The sequence below is a fragment of the Nannospalax galili genome, unplaced genomic scaffold (genome assembly GCF_000622305.1).
Source record: "Nannospalax galili isolate Female #2095 unplaced genomic scaffold, S.galili_v1.0 scaffold312, whole genome shotgun sequence".
NCBI lineage: Eukaryota > Metazoa > Chordata > Mammalia > Rodentia > Spalacidae > Nannospalax > Nannospalax galili.
The window spans coordinates 4569336-4585935 of NW_008335967.1; the positions used below are offsets into that span (position 1 = coordinate 4569336).

At 41.3% G+C, this 16600-nt stretch overlaps 1 protein-coding gene across 10 annotated transcripts in view; it reads left to right on the plus strand.

Moving 5' to 3' along the window:
- Srpk2 (SRSF protein kinase 2) overlaps nucleotides 1–16600 on the plus strand; it is a 239211-nt gene that overhangs the window by 218195 nt on the left and 4416 nt on the right. For 4 of the 10 annotated variants that reach the window (XM_017797549.2, XM_017797550.2, XM_029562344.1 and 1 more), the window contains 5 exons: nucleotides 2232–2332; nucleotides 2421–2528; nucleotides 7981–8050; nucleotides 8659–8751; nucleotides 9140–9232. In XM_017797549.2, the coding sequence (XP_017653038.1) occupies nucleotides 2232–2332; nucleotides 2421–2528; nucleotides 7981–8050; nucleotides 8659–8751; nucleotides 9140–9232 (465 nt within the window). The remainder of the gene's footprint in view (nucleotides 1–2231; nucleotides 2333–2420; nucleotides 2529–7980; nucleotides 8051–8658; nucleotides 8752–9139; nucleotides 9233–16600) is intronic. The other 6 variants (XM_008830746.3, XM_029562343.1, XM_029562345.1 and 3 more) reach the window with 2 other exon arrangements.

Below are 16600 nucleotides of genomic sequence, written 5' to 3' on the forward strand. Positions count from 1 at the left end.
CAACCAGGAACCTGTATACTTGAGAAAGGAAATCAGAATTACCTGTTATTTTCTTATACAATTAAATTGAGATAAATTGCCTATCATTATTTATGGCACTTTGTGAACTAAATAGCTATTTGCAACTCTGAACCTGGAGGATAACGGTGTTTTGTTTAGTTAACATCAGAGAGGGCTATTAAATGGAAAGAAACTGTACTTAAATGTGTGGTAATGGTGTCTTTTTGAAAGTAGATTTTTTTTTTCTCTAGTGCACTTGAATTGTACAGGTAGGTTTGGCAGATATCTTTGAAAGCAATCACTAGGAATAGGTAGCAGCCTGCAAATTGTCTGCTTCCTCTGGAGAACCCTGATACTTGCCAACTCAGCTACTGCTCTCGTGGAGAGCAGAAATCCAGTCTAGGACATAATATCTATGTAGCTTCTTCAGGTGCCTGCTTACTGGTACTCCACCAACTGGTTGATTATTGTTTAGCTGCTCTTACTTAGTAGAGCCAAGTCCCTCATCAGGCCATTCATCCTGATACTGTTTTGACTTCAGTGTGCGTTTTGTTTTCTTTAGGGAGGAAATTCATTCCTCTTCCTCCTTTCCTGTAAACTGAGTCTCAGAGTTTGTCATTTGCCAGGCTTACAACTCTTAGGTTGTTGAGTCCTAGATTTTAATTCAGTTCTGCAAAACCCCAATAGTTGTCCTTGACAGGAGGGGCTACCTTGTCACTTGTCTGTTGGTCAGTGTATTTTGGCTATCCTAGAACACTGTTGTCAACAGCCTCTTATACATTTGGCCTTCTCTTTCAGGATATTTGACTCCTTTCTTAGATTTTCTGAGTTTCTGTGTGTCTTTTTCTCTGCTCCTACCTGGTCTTCCGTGAGGGGCTGAGTGAGTACTCTTATAAAGGGATGTAGGCATAAGGCAGGTAGCAAGAGAAAAAAAAAAACTCTGTTGCCTGGCTGGCCCATACTGATTCACAACCTGAAGGAAGGCTGTAAAAGTTCAGACATTGGCTAGAGTTGAACATCCTCTAGAGTCCCCCTCTGGACTCTGTGGGTGGTTTACGTCCTTAGTGGCCGTGTCGATATCTGCCCCGCTATTAGCAAGACTGGCTTTCCTTCTTGTATTGGGTTTACTGACACATTGAACCTCCTAAGCACCATGGTTCCACAGTTCATTATACCCCCAAATGGGTTTAGAACATTAGCAGAAAATTTGGGATAAACAAAAAGGACTCCAGGAGGAGGGTGTTTAATTGTCTGCCTTAAATGTGCTTTTCTGTTTGTAAATTCCATTTCAAGATGACTTCTAAAATAAAAGCCAGTTAAATTTCATCCTTCACAATATTCTGAGCTCTAAGGCCAGTTTTTTGTTTGTTTTTTTTTTTTTTTTTTTTTTTTTGCCTTTTGAGACATGGTTTCCCTGTAGCCCCAGCTGGCCTGGATAAGGCCAGTTTTAAGTGTGAAGAACAGAATGCTGACTTTTCTTCATCATCTGCTCCCCAGCTAACTCTACTTACAGCATAGTCAGGACTTGCCTAAGAAACCCTTCTGAAGTCAATATCCCTGGGCCCTCTGTGGCAATTCATTAAGGGTCATCTTGGAATTCACAACCTCCTGAGTGTATGACAAGTTAGTAAGTTGCCTTAGAGCTTGCTTTTATGGCCTATTTCAATTCAGGAGAACACTATTTTGGAGTCTTCCTTGAAGTCTTTGAGTGCTCAGCCTAGGAAGCTGGAGTTGTAGGGTATGCTCTGGGTGTTAAGATAGCAGTCATGCCCATGTCAGGTAAATTGCATATAGCCAAGAAGCAATTGATTACTCACGTTTATCTATATGCCTTTCGTGAGTCACCAGTAAGCTGGGTATGGTCCAGGAGGGAATGGGCTCTGATCAGCTGAGCAGGTGCCACAAAGACACAACACAAGCAGGGAATGCACAAGGCTGTTCTGATTTAGGGCTAACCTAGGGACAAAAGGCTTCAGAAATAAGTGAAGAAAGACAAGTCAGTGTCTGTGTAGTCCTATGGACAGCCTACTTCACTCTGTTTTGTAGTATGTTCTCCAGAGCTAGAGAAAATAATTTTTAATCCTTTTAACTTCAACTTGCAAGAGCCCAGACCTAGCCTATCACTCTTCTTAAAAACAAAACAAAACAAACCAATGAGTATACCTGGTAAGCATTGCATGTGCTAACCACTTATCCCCATCACTAACTATTCTGCCGTTTGCCCTTGGCAGCAAAAACCCGGGCAGCCGACCTGTTGGTGAACCCCTTGGATCCACGGAATGCAGATAAAATTAGAGTGAAAATTGCTGATCTGGGAAATGCTTGTTGGGTGGTAAGTAAAGTTTCTATAGCATTTTATCATGATTTTGTGTGTGACGATGCTGTCCTTATTAATGTTTATCACATCTGTTCCTTTCCAGCATAAACATTTTACTGAGGATATCCAGACACGTCAGTATAGATCCATCGAAGTTTTGATAGGAGCAGGCTACAGTACCCCTGCAGACATTTGGAGTACGGCATGCATGGTGAGACTAACCTTTACCACTTTCTTTGCTAGGAGTTGACTTTTCTGTTTTAATGTTCTTGATTGGGTAGAGTCTTGCTGGATATTTTCCATTATAGAATGGGAGAGACAAAGGAGGTTGGTTGCAGCCTTGACTATTTTAATCATTAGAATAATTCTCAATGTACCTGAATCTTGTGAGAGATGGTCTCTTCTTCAGGCCTGCAAAGCCCAAAGAATCAGACTCATTCAAGAAATTACTTTCAGTCCCTAGAAGCTTGCAGATTTGTAGGTCTCCTCTTCACTCACATCATGGGGTAATATCAGGTGTATTCTCACAGGAGAGGGTTGTCTGTGGACAGAAGTTTAAAGCCCTGCCAGTTTGGCCTCTACCAGGTCAACCAGAAATGCAGGCTTTCTCATCTCCTTCCTGGTGAGGAAGAGATTTCTCTACCTGCCAGTGTACCACTGCTTTCTTTCTAATGCAAAATGCAGGGTGTTTCTTGGCTTATTGTCTGGGATGTGCAGACACTTTCTGAGACAATGATGGTGGCGTGAAGTCTCTTGGATTGGGTCTGCTCCCCCAGAGAACATGGTGATGCAACAGGAGCCACCCATTTTACTTGGGCATTCTGAGACTAGGTACATCTAAACTCAGATTTACCAGCACTTCCTCTGTATGTGTATGTGTGTGCGTGTGTGTATATGTGTGCATGTGGAGGACAGAGGTTACCCTCAAGTGCTGTTCTTCGGCCATCCACCTTGGTTTTTGGAGACTGGGCTCTCCTCGGACTGGAGCTCATGGATTAGGCTAGGCTGCCTGACCAGCAAGCTCTAGCAATCTGTTTGTCTGCCTCTCCAGTGCTGGTTTTATAAGCATTCACCACCACACCTATTTTTATTTTTTCCTCTGGGTTTTGGGGATTAAACTCATGAATTTATGGCCAGCACTTTATCAACTTAGACATCTCTTGAGTCCAACATCTTTTTGTTTTGTTTTTGAAGACAGGCCTCAACCACCACTTCCTGAGTGTTGGGATTAGGAGCATGAGCTAACACCTCAGGATTCTGTGCATCTTTTTGTCATTTAGTCTAAACTGTGAATTTGTATCCTGGCCAGTGCGGGCATCTTCTCAGTGGGCTTTTTGTCTTTGCTGCTTCTTGCTGAAAAAGGTGGCATGTGTGCATGTGGCTTCCTGTGGTGTCATGCTTCTTATTTGGAATAATTTTTTTTTAATTACAGTGTGGGGGAGGGAGGAGGATGCCCAAGGCAAGTGTTCTATCAGCTGAATCACATCCCCAGCTCTCATACTGGTTTTTATTTTTTTAATCCAAATTCTCTTTGGCTATCTAAATGAAAGAATTCCTATGCAAGGCTTGGAGCTTGTCTCCTCTTTTAAAAAATGTGAGGGGGTTAGAATAAATACAACAGTTTTCTGTTACTCGAAGGTTAATTTAACAGTTCTTTTGAATCTTCTGTATTTTATGTTCTGTAGTGCTAATGTAAAAGTATTTTGTTAAGCAGATAATGCTGTTTGTTATAAGAAAAATGAGATTTTTTTTTCATCTTTTTATCTTGCAAGTTAGCATTAACTGATGTGTTTGATCTGGCAAATCCAAAGCACTACGTCTTCTTACTCCTTTGTTGTTCTAATGGATAATTCTGATTTTTTTTTTCCCTGCTTTTCAGCTTTTTGAGATGGTCTCCCTGTAGCTGTAGCTGGCCCAGAATTCTATATAGACTATGTAAAACAGGCTGACCTCAATTTCACAGAAATCTACCTGCTTCTGATTCCTAAGTGCTGGGATTAAAGGCATGTACCACCACACCTGGCTCAGACAATAACTTTTATTTTTTATTGAATTTTTGAAATTTCATATACTATATTTGATCATATTTAGGACCCCCCCCCTCAGAAAATAATTTTAAAATTATGAAAAACTCAAGTTTTCCAATGAGCACTAAAAATCCTGTTTTTGCCTTAGTAGTTGAAAGAAACCATAGCTATGTGGCCATTACTTTGAATTTTGAGGTTTCTGGGGGAGAAGCTTTTGGTTTGCAGTGTGAGGGCATGGGTAGCTGAAGGCTGAAAGCCACAGGAGACAGAGGCTAGGTCAGCAGAAAAGGAGGACCTGGGGCGGCTGGGCTGTGTGTGTTGGGGTGTGTGTGTGTGTGTGTGTGCCCCATTTCAGGGGGTGGCAAGGCCAACCTCCATTTGTCCTCAGCAATTCAGAAGGCCACGTGTCAGGGCTATATGGATCAGGCTCTGAGAAATCTTTGAACCCTAAAGTCTTGTGCTTCTAATTTCAGATAATAAGTTTTGGTGATATAACCATAAAAATAGGACAAAAATCACAGATATATGGACAGTGGTGGAGCTGTCAGTATAATCTCATATAGCTTGTCTGCCTTGTCTCCCATAAGATTTGTCCTTGCACTCTATCCCTGTCCTCTACCCTGTTACAGTCATCTTTGTTTTGAAAAATATTCATAGTTGAACATTTCACGGGGTAAAGGAACAAGATGCTCTACCACCTTTCACCTACCCTTTTCTCAGAGATTGCATCTGGTGACCCCAGTGCTGCTAGGACTGCTTATGGGGTTTCTTTCAGTAGAGTGGTTTTTCAAGGGAGCAAGCCTTTGTCCCCTACCTAAAAGGTTATGACAGAGAGGTCACTTTCTTTTCTTAGAGAACAAGGCAGAGGAGCCAGTGTTTATTGAAGTTTAAATTTGACCTCATAATGCCAAGCATTGATAAGATCATAGATTATTCTTCATGATAAAGCTCATAGTCCTTCCAGTTTTATAAATAGCACCATATCTGACAGAGGCTACACTGGAAACTAGAGGCCTGTCAGGAGGACTTTGGGTTTCTATAGCTGGAAAAGCATGAGAAAACAAGGCATAGTAACAGCACATGTAGCTGTTGCGTCTGCTTTGCTTTTCTTGCACTTTAGACCCTTTCTGGATGTAAATGTGTAGTGTGTATTGATGTAAATTTCTGTGTGGTTAGGTTACTTCTCTGCACTCAAGTGTCTTTGTTTCTGAATGGGGGAACTCTATGGTGAGTTCTGATCAATGATCGGAATCAAAACCGCTGGCAAGCTTTTCACCATGCCCCTTTGTACTAGACACATCATGAGCTTACTTATTCAGAGCCAGGAAAGAAGCACCTGCCCTCCCTAGAATTGGAAACAGAGGATGACCTAGAGGAAAGCCCTCTGAAGAAACTGGGCCAAGAATAGAAGGAAGAATCCAAAGTTCTCAGATATTAAATAGTAATGATGGAGGGTGCACTTCATAAACAGAAGGCAGTAATGTTTCATATTTCCATAGCTGTTAGCAGGAAAGTATTTATGGCATACAAAGGCCAATGTTTTCATTGGAGTATGTTTGTCCTCTTGTATATTTAAGAACCAGGATAACCATCATTACACAGAGCTACTCTTTCTACTGCTGTTTCCACCCCCCCCCCCCTTTTTAAAAGGTCTTTTTGAGACAGGGTCTCCCTGTAGCCCTAGCTGGCCTGGAACTCACTTTGTAGATGAGGGGCCTCGAACTCACAGAGCTCCGCCTGCCTCTGCCTCCTGAGTGCTGGGACTAAAGGTGTGCACCACCATGCCTAGCAGCACCCCCCCTTTAAATTATTTCATCAATACCCTTTGTTTAGCACTACATTGAAAGCATGAATGCTTTTCTAAATAATCATTTGAAGACCATTCATCTGCTATAGCTCAATGTTAAGCAATGAGGAATAGCCTTAATAAAAAGAATTTCACAGGACTAAAGAGGGGCTGCCAGAGCTTCCCTTGGAACTGCTGTCACAGTTGCTTCTGCCGCCCCCTTCCTCCTGCTAGGGCTTCCACATTTCCCTCCAGGCTTCCAAGTTCTGAATATTTTCACAGCCACAAAACACTCTCTTCTACTTGGACTTGGGACTAAATGACAATTTTCCTTTCTTGACCAGAGAATTGACTCAGCTGCTGTGATTGTTAATTGGAGAGGCAGAATCCCAGCTCTAGGCACTCTGCTGATGTCCTTGTTTCATCTGCAATGCTGGCCTGCGTGGCTCTCGATTGTCAGACTTCATCCTGGTTGACTCAGGTCTGCTTCAGGGCAGGGATCTTGAGATTCTGCTTTTTACAAAGGCAGCTGGCAATAGTCTTGGCATCTTACTTCCCTCCTCCTCCATCAGGTTATGATTCATGTCATCTTTAAAACTCAAGGGTTGGGGGCTGGAGAGATAGCTCAACAGTTGCTGTTCTTGCAGAGGACCCTGGTTCAATTCCCAGCCACCTACGTGGTGGCTAACAGCCATCCTTAACTCCAGTTCCAGGTGATTTGATACTCTCTTTTGGCCTCTGCAGAGCATTGTATGCACGTGGTGGTGCACTTACATACATGTACGCAACATACTCATTCACATAAAATAAAAATAATAAAATATTTTAAAAAACAAACACTCAAGGGTTGGAGGATGCCCTGCTAGTTAAAGACAGCCTCCCTTAGACAGATGAATCTTGAGGAGCCTTCTCAACACTCTGATCATTTGAAGGAAGGAAGAGAGGTAGACTGATGCTGGGTCACCTCTCAGTGGTGGCTCTTCCACAAGAATGGGGAGAGCAGTCCCATGAGATGGTGGAGTGTTGGCATCATTATCACCTGTCCATCAATGTCAATGAGCAGGGAAGTTTCAAGCAAAATGGTAGTAAGTATGAAAGAAGCTAGAAATGGGAATTAACTTTTAAAAAAGTATTTGATCAGCAGAGCAAGAGCTATTGTCTTTGTACATTGTCACAGAATTAAATTACTGGTCCTGAGCTTTTTCTCTGAGCAAGGGAAATGAAAATAAGTGGACTTCTCCACACACCAGTGTGCTAAGGGGTAGCTGTTGGCAAATTGAGAAGCTCTTCCTGACATCCTGAGGAGGGTGTGCAGGGTGATTTTCTTCATCTGGTCCAAGGGGAAAGGAAGTGTTTTGAGTTCTAGGTGCTTGAGTCAGAAATTAATGAGAGTGATGAAGTAGATGTTGAATTGCTGGAAATATTCCTTGATTCCGAATGAATAGAGAAAGTGGAAACATCTGCTCTGTGTGGGACCATGTTAGGTAGGTGGTGGTGAGGGCAGGCCCTGGACTCAGAATCCTGTACTCAACCCTCATTTCACTATTTATAGAGCATGTAGTGTGCAGTGACCAAGCCTGCTGCTGACTCACTGATGGTTTCATTCTTCCTTCTGTGGTGTGAAGAGAATGCACAGCCCTTACATCTTCCATTAGAAGAGATGTAAAAATATTCCCTAGTGTCTTTCAACTTTTTTGGAAGAAAGGGAAAACAGGGGTTTTGCTGTTTTAAGATGCTCTTGAGTTTGACTGAGTTCCTCATAAAATGTAGGTCTTCTCTATAAAGAGATAAAGTTGCTGACTTGTGAGCCCATCTCTGATGTGTTCAGCATGTCACCTCTTGTGTCCTAGGCATTTGAGCTGGCAACAGGAGATTATTTGTTCGAACCACATTCTGGGGAAGACTATTCCAGAGATGAAGGTGAGTGTTATTGCCTGCTGAGTTACCTCCTCCTCCTGAACTTAGGATTGTGGGGTTTTTGGTTTTTTTTTTCACTGAAATAGAACCATGTTTTGGTTTTCAATCACCAAATTCAGTTGCTTTCCTTTGAGTTTGAATCCCTTCAGTGCCAGTGAATGGGCAGCACCCACCTGACACAGCTTACCTTGCCTCCTGGCCTTCCTGGAGCAGGCAGCCTCTGGTGGGTGAGAATGGACTCATTAATCTCTAGGGCTTCTCTGTGGTCCTTTTGTCCATAGCTCTGTTGCCCACTTTACTGTCCTGTTTGAGAGCTGAGTTGAAAACCAGGGAATTCAGGCTTGAATTCCGTCTGTAAACCTGACCATCTCCATGCTTTCTTGCTTGCAATGCTGGGGTAACCTGGGGTGAACTGGCATCAGTCACCATTGGTACACCAATTGGTGTCTGAGGCCTGTCAGTCCCACTTGCCTCTGCATGGATGTGCTGCAGACATTGTTGATTTGAATCTAGTTCTGGTTTTTTACTAATTTCACTTTTCCCTCTTCTTTTATCCCATCCTTCCCTTTGCCCCTCCCATTCCCATATCCTTTTTTTTCTCTCCTCCATAGACCACATAGCCCACATCATAGAGCTGCTAGGCAGTATCCCAAGGCACTTTGCTCTATCTGGAAAATATTCTCGGGAATTCTTCAATCGCAGAGGTAGTACCTCTTCTTTTCGAAAAGCGCCACGATGCAGACAGAAATGGAATAGCTGCTGCGGCTGCTGCAGCATTAATGGTGACAAAAGCAGTTCTTCTAAATTCCCAAAGCAACCCAGCAGAATTCCTGTGCTGATGTAAATGTTGACAGAAGACTGAGTTTGGCCCATGCTGTGGTCGCACGGTCCACTGGCGCCTTCTTGGTGCCGAGGACAGCTGGGTGCCCTCCAGCTCTGACTTCTGAATCAGCTGCCTGGACAAAGTCTGTGCTTTTGATCATTCAGGTCGCGCTCTGTTTCTGTCTGCGCGGGCAGTGGTAGTGTCTGCATGCAGTGTACTGATTAAACTGTCATGTGTTTCTGTTTTGCTGGCAATGTTTCCCAATGCAGATCACATAGCATTGATCATTGAACTGCTGGGGAAAGTCCCTCGAAAATACGCTATGTTGGGGAAATATTCCAAGGAGTTTTTCACCAGAAAAGGTAACGGTATTTATGCAACACTAATTTTCAGCATAATCCTCTTCCAAGAGGAGAAATTGTGCATTTATATTTGAGCAATGGAGAACTATCGAGACTTTTCATCTGGGGATTCTGCTGAAGAAAGTACTCAAGAAATAATCTTGAACCATTTCATATTTGTGGACTCAGAATTTTGTTAGAGAACGGCCCTTAGTCCTTTTTCAGACCTCCACCCCTTGACTCTCCTCCTCCAAACACCAGTCTGTGTATTCAAATATTTTCAAAGGACTTTAAGTGATTTTTAGAACAGCTAGATTCAGCTGGACATGACGGCTCATTCCTGAACCAGGAGTTCAAGGCCAGCCTGGGCTACATAATGAGACACTCAAAAATAATGACACCAAACAAAAGACCTAGGCGCTTCTCTTTACATTTTCATTATGAACAGAGATGGCCTAGAGACTGGGCATCAGGGTGCCCATAGGTATCCTTTATAGTGTGTGTCTGAGCTGTGTATATCACATTCTTTTTTTTTTTTTTTTTTAATTTTATGTGTACGAGTATATTGCCTGCATGTATATGAGTGCACCTGTGTCGTGCAGTGCTGCGGAGGTCAGAAGAGAGCTTCAGATTCCCCTGGAACTGGTCTTAAGGACAGTTTGTAGCTGCCAGCTGCCTGCTGGGAATTGAACCCGGGTCCTTTGCAAGACTAGTCAGTGCTCTTAACCGCTGAACCATCTCTCCAGCCCATCACATTCTTATGAAAGAACATTTTCTGTTTGTGTTATGACATTGTATTATGTGTGGGTGGTTAATTTTAATGATATTCTCACTGACCTTCCCCTGGCCTTACTCTGAACAGTTGTCATTTGTAGTCCCCCATGTAGAACCAATCCTTAAAAATACCTCAATGCTCCAAGATTATTTTCTCCTCCTCTTCTTCCTCCCCATCCTCTCTTTCCCCTTCTCTTCCTCCTCCTCCCCCCTCCCATGCTCATCCTCATCCTCAGAAAAACCTGGGGATCTATAATGTTAGCATTTAGGAGGTAGAAGTAAGAGGATTATGGTTCAGGGTCATCTTCGGCTATATAAAGAGTTCAAGGTCAGCCTGGGCTACATGAAATCCTGTCTAAAAACTACAACAAAAATCCCTCCAGATGCTCTATTCTTTTTGAACATATTTGGTGCCCTTATTTTAGCAGTTTAGATTTGTTTTGGTTACACCCTCCTTTAATAAAAAAAAAAAAACTTTAATAATAGTTGGCTTGCAGATTGAGGAGAGATGGTAAAGTGTCACACAAGCATGTAAAAAAGTTCTGTGGTTATGTGCACTTGTTGAAGATGTGGAGATACTATATCCTTGGGGCTGGCTCTTCAGCCAGCAAGCCAGCCAAATCAGTAAGCCCCAGATCCCAGTGAAAGATGCTGTCTCAAAATAAGGTGAGGACTAGAGATGGCTCAGCGGTTAAGTGCACTGGCTATACTTTCAGAGTACTTGGATTTGGTTCCCAGCATCCATTTGGTGCTTGACAACTGTTTTTTTTTTTTTTTTTTTTTTTTTGGTAATTTTTTTTAGTTCTTAATTTCACTATTTTTTTATTCTTTACTTTTTAGAAGAAGCATTTCATTACAGCTTTAACATACTCAATAACAATTTCCAGAACAAAGATACATCTCTTTCAAAAGTGGCTATAACAACTGTTTTTAAACTCCAGTTCCAGGGGATCTGACACCCTCTTCTGGCCTCCTTAGGCATTGTAAGACATGTTCACTTATATAGATAGCAGGCAAAACACTCATACACGGGCTGAAGAGATGACTCAGGGTTAAGAGCTACTGGCTGTTCTTACAGAGAACTTTGGTTTAATTCCCAGCACCTACATGGTGACTAACAACTGTAACTCCAGTTCCAGGGGATCCAGTGCCCTCTTCTGACCTCCCTAGGTATTGCACAACATGCAGAATATACACTCATACACATTAAATAAAATATTTTAAAAACAAAAATACACATTTAGAAAAGTTAATAAATGAAAAAATGAGGTAAATGTCTTCTGGAAGATGGGAATACATACAGACAGTGCTATGTCCCCCACAGCAGAGTGCTGGGACAAAAAACAAACCACAGGCCACATGGCTGATTGTAGATTTTAGTGTTTTAGTTACTCAGCTTAAAGTTGTAGCACATGATGCAAAAAGCTGTGAAATTGTGACAGTTCCAAGTAATTTCCATTGTATAAGTAGAAAGTCCCTTACTGAAATGCTTAGGTCCAAAAGTGTTTTGGATTTCCTCAGCTTATGGAATATTTGTATAGACATAATGAAATATCTTGAGGCTTGGACTAAGTCTAAACATGGAATATATTTCATATACACATAAACACACAAAAGCTGTAGGTAATTTTGAATGCTGCTACATCATATGAGGTCCAATGTGTAATTTTCCCCTATAACATATGGGTGCTGAGAGCATCCCTAGTTATGCTAGGGATGCTCAACGTGTAGGTCATCCCATTTATTCCTATAGTGTACCTTCATTTACTCATCTGTGAAATACTTATTTTTAATCACTTGCACTGCCAACATTGAAATTCTGCAGTTATTTTGCTGTATGCTCTCTGTCCATTTTTAAAGAATAACTTTATTGAGATATAATTTACAGACCATATAATTCATTCTTTAGAAAGTGTACAGTTCAATTCAGTGGCTCGTAGTATATTTACAGCTATACAACTGTGTCATCATTTATTTTAGAACATTTCATTATTCCGGAATGAAACCTGTGACCATCAGTAGAGACTCGCCATTCTTTCTACCCTTGGCCCCAGCAACCACTACTTTTTGATTCTCCTCATTTGCCTCTTCTGGATATAAATGGAATCATATCCCTTATGGCCTTTTGTATTTGACTTCTGTCACCTCATGTTTTCAAGATACATCCACATCTACAGGTAGCTTGAATCTAACACCCCATTCTTCCTTCTTCACTCTACTCCCCCATTTGAACATAGGCCCTACACAAACTAGGAAGTCATTCAGTCACTGAACTACATCCCTGGCCTTTGGTATTTTGAGACAGGGTCTCCTCATATATGGCGCTCAGGCTGACTTTGAATGTGTTATATAGGCCAGACTGGTGTTGAGCTACCACCCTTTTCCCTCTGCCTCCTGAGTGCCAGGATTACAGGCTTCTCTACCAGGTGTGACTTCAGTCCTCTATATATAGCCTGATGTATACCACATTTTATTCATTAGTGGTAGACATGGGATTTCTACATTTGGACTGTTATAAACAATGCTGATAAGATCGTTAATGTGTAGGTTTTCGAGTGGACAGATTTTTCGATTCTCTTGAATGCATGAATGTGATATTTGAAATACAAGCTTTTTTGATTTTGCTTTTCTTGAGATAGGGCCTCACTTTGTAGCCCTGGCTGGCCTGGAACTTGCTATGTAGACCAGGCTACAGAGAACTCACAGAGATCTCCCTGCCTCTGCCTCCCAGTGCTGGGATTAAAGGGTTGCACCATGCCTGGTGAAATAAAAACTTTTTGATTTTGATGAAATCCAGTTTGTATTTTTCCTTTTAAAAACAAAACAAGCCAGATGTGGTGGCATATGTCTTTAGTTCCAGCACTCAGGAGGCAGAGGCAGGTGGATCTCTGTGAGTCTTAGACCAGCCTGATCTAATAGCAGGTTCCAGGCCAGCTGGGGCTACAGGGAGACCCTGTCTGAAAAACAAAACAGAACACAACTGTAGTTATCTCGTCTAGGAAAGCATTATCCGAAGGCTGCGAAGATTTACTTTTCTGTTATAGTTCTATTACAGTTGGTTTGCATACCATTTTTAGTTAATTTTATGTGACTTGCTATAAAATTTTGAGAAATTTGTTCCATTCAAATCAGTATGTATTAGTTTCTTTTTTTGGTCTTTTTGAGACCCTGTAACTCAAGCTGTCCTGGAACTCACTATGTAGATCAGGCTGGCGTTTAACAGAGATCTGCCTTCCTTTGCCTCCCCAGTTCTAGGATTAAAGGCATGTGCCACCATTCCCAGCTTAGTTTCTTTTTAATATGTACACTGTAAACTTTATCATAATTAACTTATATCCTAGTTAATGCTGTAATTGCCAGTATTAACTAAAATAGCATACTAAGATTTGCCTGTATAGCTCTCTCATTTGTGGGGTGAAACTTCATTTGCTGTGTTTAATTCTGGAATACTGTAATTTCATAGATAATATTTCCTTCACAAATCACTTAACTTTCAAGAGAAGTATAAGTACCTGCAATACACCCTAATGAACTTGGAATGATAAATACAGTTGCTGTCACAAAGCCTCTACTCCAGAGGAGCTCATCAGTTTTCCTTGACCCTGTGAGGATGGTTCTAAGTAGTCTAGAAGTGCAGAGGGCTCTCTAAATAATGCCTGATGGTGGAAGACAGAGCCATATTGACTTACTGAGTTTTTGCCAGGTGGGTAGGGTACTGCTGACACACACAGGAAATCCAGGGAAGACTGAATGATGTGTAGCATTCTGAAGAAGACTAGAGGCTGGGCTTTAAAAAATAAAAACTCTTTTAACAGCAGAGAATCTCATCTCTAAACTTGCTTCGAGATCTTCTTTGTTTTCCCATAAAAATTGTCAAGGTTAAATTAAGTTCTTGAATGTGATGACTTTTCTTCTTCTCCTCCTCCTCCTCCTTCTTTCCCCTTCCCCCTCTCTCTAATGCAGGTGTATGTGCACATGCATGCATGTATAGGAACATGTGAATGCCAGAGAAAAGCCTTGAGTGTCATCCTCAGGAACCTCGGCTTTGATAGCTAATTTTCTAGAGGGAGCAATAATAAACACATCAACTGTTTACAGGGCAACATTTCATCCTTTCTAAGAAAAAAAGTTTATTATTTTTATTTTATGTGTATGGGTGTATTGCCTGCAAGTGTATAAGTGCATCTGTGTTGTGCAATGCTGGAGGAGGTCAGAAGGGTGCATTGCATCCCCTGGAACTAGAGTTATGGACAGTTGTAGCTGCCATGTGGGTGCTGGGAATCAAACACGCTTCCTCTACAAGAGCAGTCAGTGGTCTTAACCTCTGTGCCATCTCTTTAGCCCCTCATCCTACTATTTCAAGCATAAGATTGGTACATATGGGGCTGGTGAGGTGACTCAGCGGGTAAAGACACTCGGCACCAAGCCTGATGGCCTTTGTTCAATACCCGAAATCCACGTGGTGGAAGGGGAGAACCTACTCCTGCAAGTTGTCCTCTGACCTCCACATGGGTCCCATAACACACACTGGTCTGCCCCCCCGCCCCAATTAATAAATACAGTTTTAAGATTTATATATATATAATCATAGATGCCAGACTGGCCTTTTCCCTCTTATTTGGCATCATCCAGTTTTCTCGCTTACCTAATTCTTTGTTGACAGTTCTTGTATTGTAGGGTTCCTGTGCATCCAGCACCTTTGAGTGTTTAAGATTATTTTGCACACTAAATGGTATTTTGCTATTGTAGATGGCATCTTTACACAGAAAATTTATATGAGATTGCTTGAGTTTCTCTTAGTAAGCATTTTTATTGGTTTAAAGTGTAGCTAGTGATATATGCATAAATAGGTTGGTAGGGTTTTGTTGTTTTGTTTGTTTTGAGACCGAGATGGCCTTTAACAGAGATGCCTGTCTCTGCATCCTGATTGCTGGGATTTAAAGGTGTGTGCCACTATACCTGGCTGTAAATAGTTTTTCATAGCCTTCCAGCATTGGTTTGTTTCATCCCTATCATTAGGCCTAAATCCTTTGTGGTAGTAAAGTGTATCTTTTCATGGGAGGTGATACAGTCCATCTTTAGTTTCTCCTGTTCCATATCCAAGAATTCAACCACCACAGAGCAGAAATACTTTATAAAAACTGTATGTACTTTTTCCATCTCCTAAGCAATAGTACATAACAAGTGTTTATATAACATTTTCATTATGTTCAGAGTTATAATCTGGAGATGAGTTTACAGTATAGTGGTGCATACCTGAAGCAAGAAAATACATGGGGAGTGGGGTTGGGTATACAATGTGCATAGGTTATATGTTGTAAATACCCTGCTATTTTATTTAAGAGACTGTTTTATTCATAGGCCTTTTTCCACTGCTAAAATTATAATTCTGCTTCCTCGTTAAACCTAGATCTGACCTCCAGTCTGGAGGCAATGTTCAACTCTGTCATCAGGCCTCACATTGGAGTCAGGTTATTTGTCACCTTACTTCCTTTAACCAGGAACCATCCTAGAAGCTTTTACTTAAAATCTTATGTATAGCATGGTAGTAATTCTGTGGACATAATGTTTAAGAATGGTCACTGAAGAGAGTAGACTAAAAGGAAAGAGCCATTGGAGATAGGATTGCAGGTCATTTCTATTTAAGTTTTTGTAATTGTAAGGAATGTTATCTTCTTTTTGTTAGGGCTTTAAAAGGGGCTCGAGTAAATGGGCGAAATAGCCCAGGCCTCCTGAGAGACTTGTGAGCACAGTAATGGTTCTCTCTTGATGTAAATCTTGACAGATCTTTACCTTGTGGGTTAGACTACATGTGAAAGTGAAGAGACATCAGAGTGGTGTTGGGGCTTGAACCTGGCCATGTGCCAATAATGCAGGCCTGGTGCAGAGCCAGTACACCCTCCGGATCTCTAGAAGCTGCTTAGGGGCCTACTCTGAGGGCCATTCAAGAATGGGCAAGAATGGCTACTTTGTGAAAAATTTCCAACACAGAGAAATTGAGTTCTTCCTGTGAATGTTATTCTGAACTTTTAGCAATTTGACTTAAAAATAACTTTTCTTTTTAAATCACAGGCCACTTTTAGTTTTTCTATTGTGTCAGAGCTGCCCAGCTTTTGGAAATTACACATTTTATACTATAGTAGCACATTTTGAAAATTACAACTTCAAATTTTGTAAGGAATTGTGTTTGAAGCCTTACACTTTACAATAAATACGTAGCGTGAATGCTATGTGCCCGTTAACTAACCAGTGGATGCCATATTGCCAGCACAATTAAAAAGGACATCCATCCCATCACAGGAAGCTATATTAATAATGTTCTAGAGGGAAAAGAAACTCCTTTTTCTTTGTGTGGTAAAATGCAGAAATAATGGCACAAGGAGTTTATATAGTATATATCTTGCAGGTTTTTCTAAGCCAGCTTTGCCAATTGCAAAAGAACCCAAGCTGGAGTGAGAGTGGTTTGTTGAAATGAAAACATTCTGTGTACTTGCACAATATAAACTTATGTGTGTGAACTATTAGTCCATTTATATCCACCAGCTTACTTGGAATAAGACATTGTCATTGAATTCTTCAGTGATTATTGCTTAGTGGGCAAACCTTGTTTGCTTT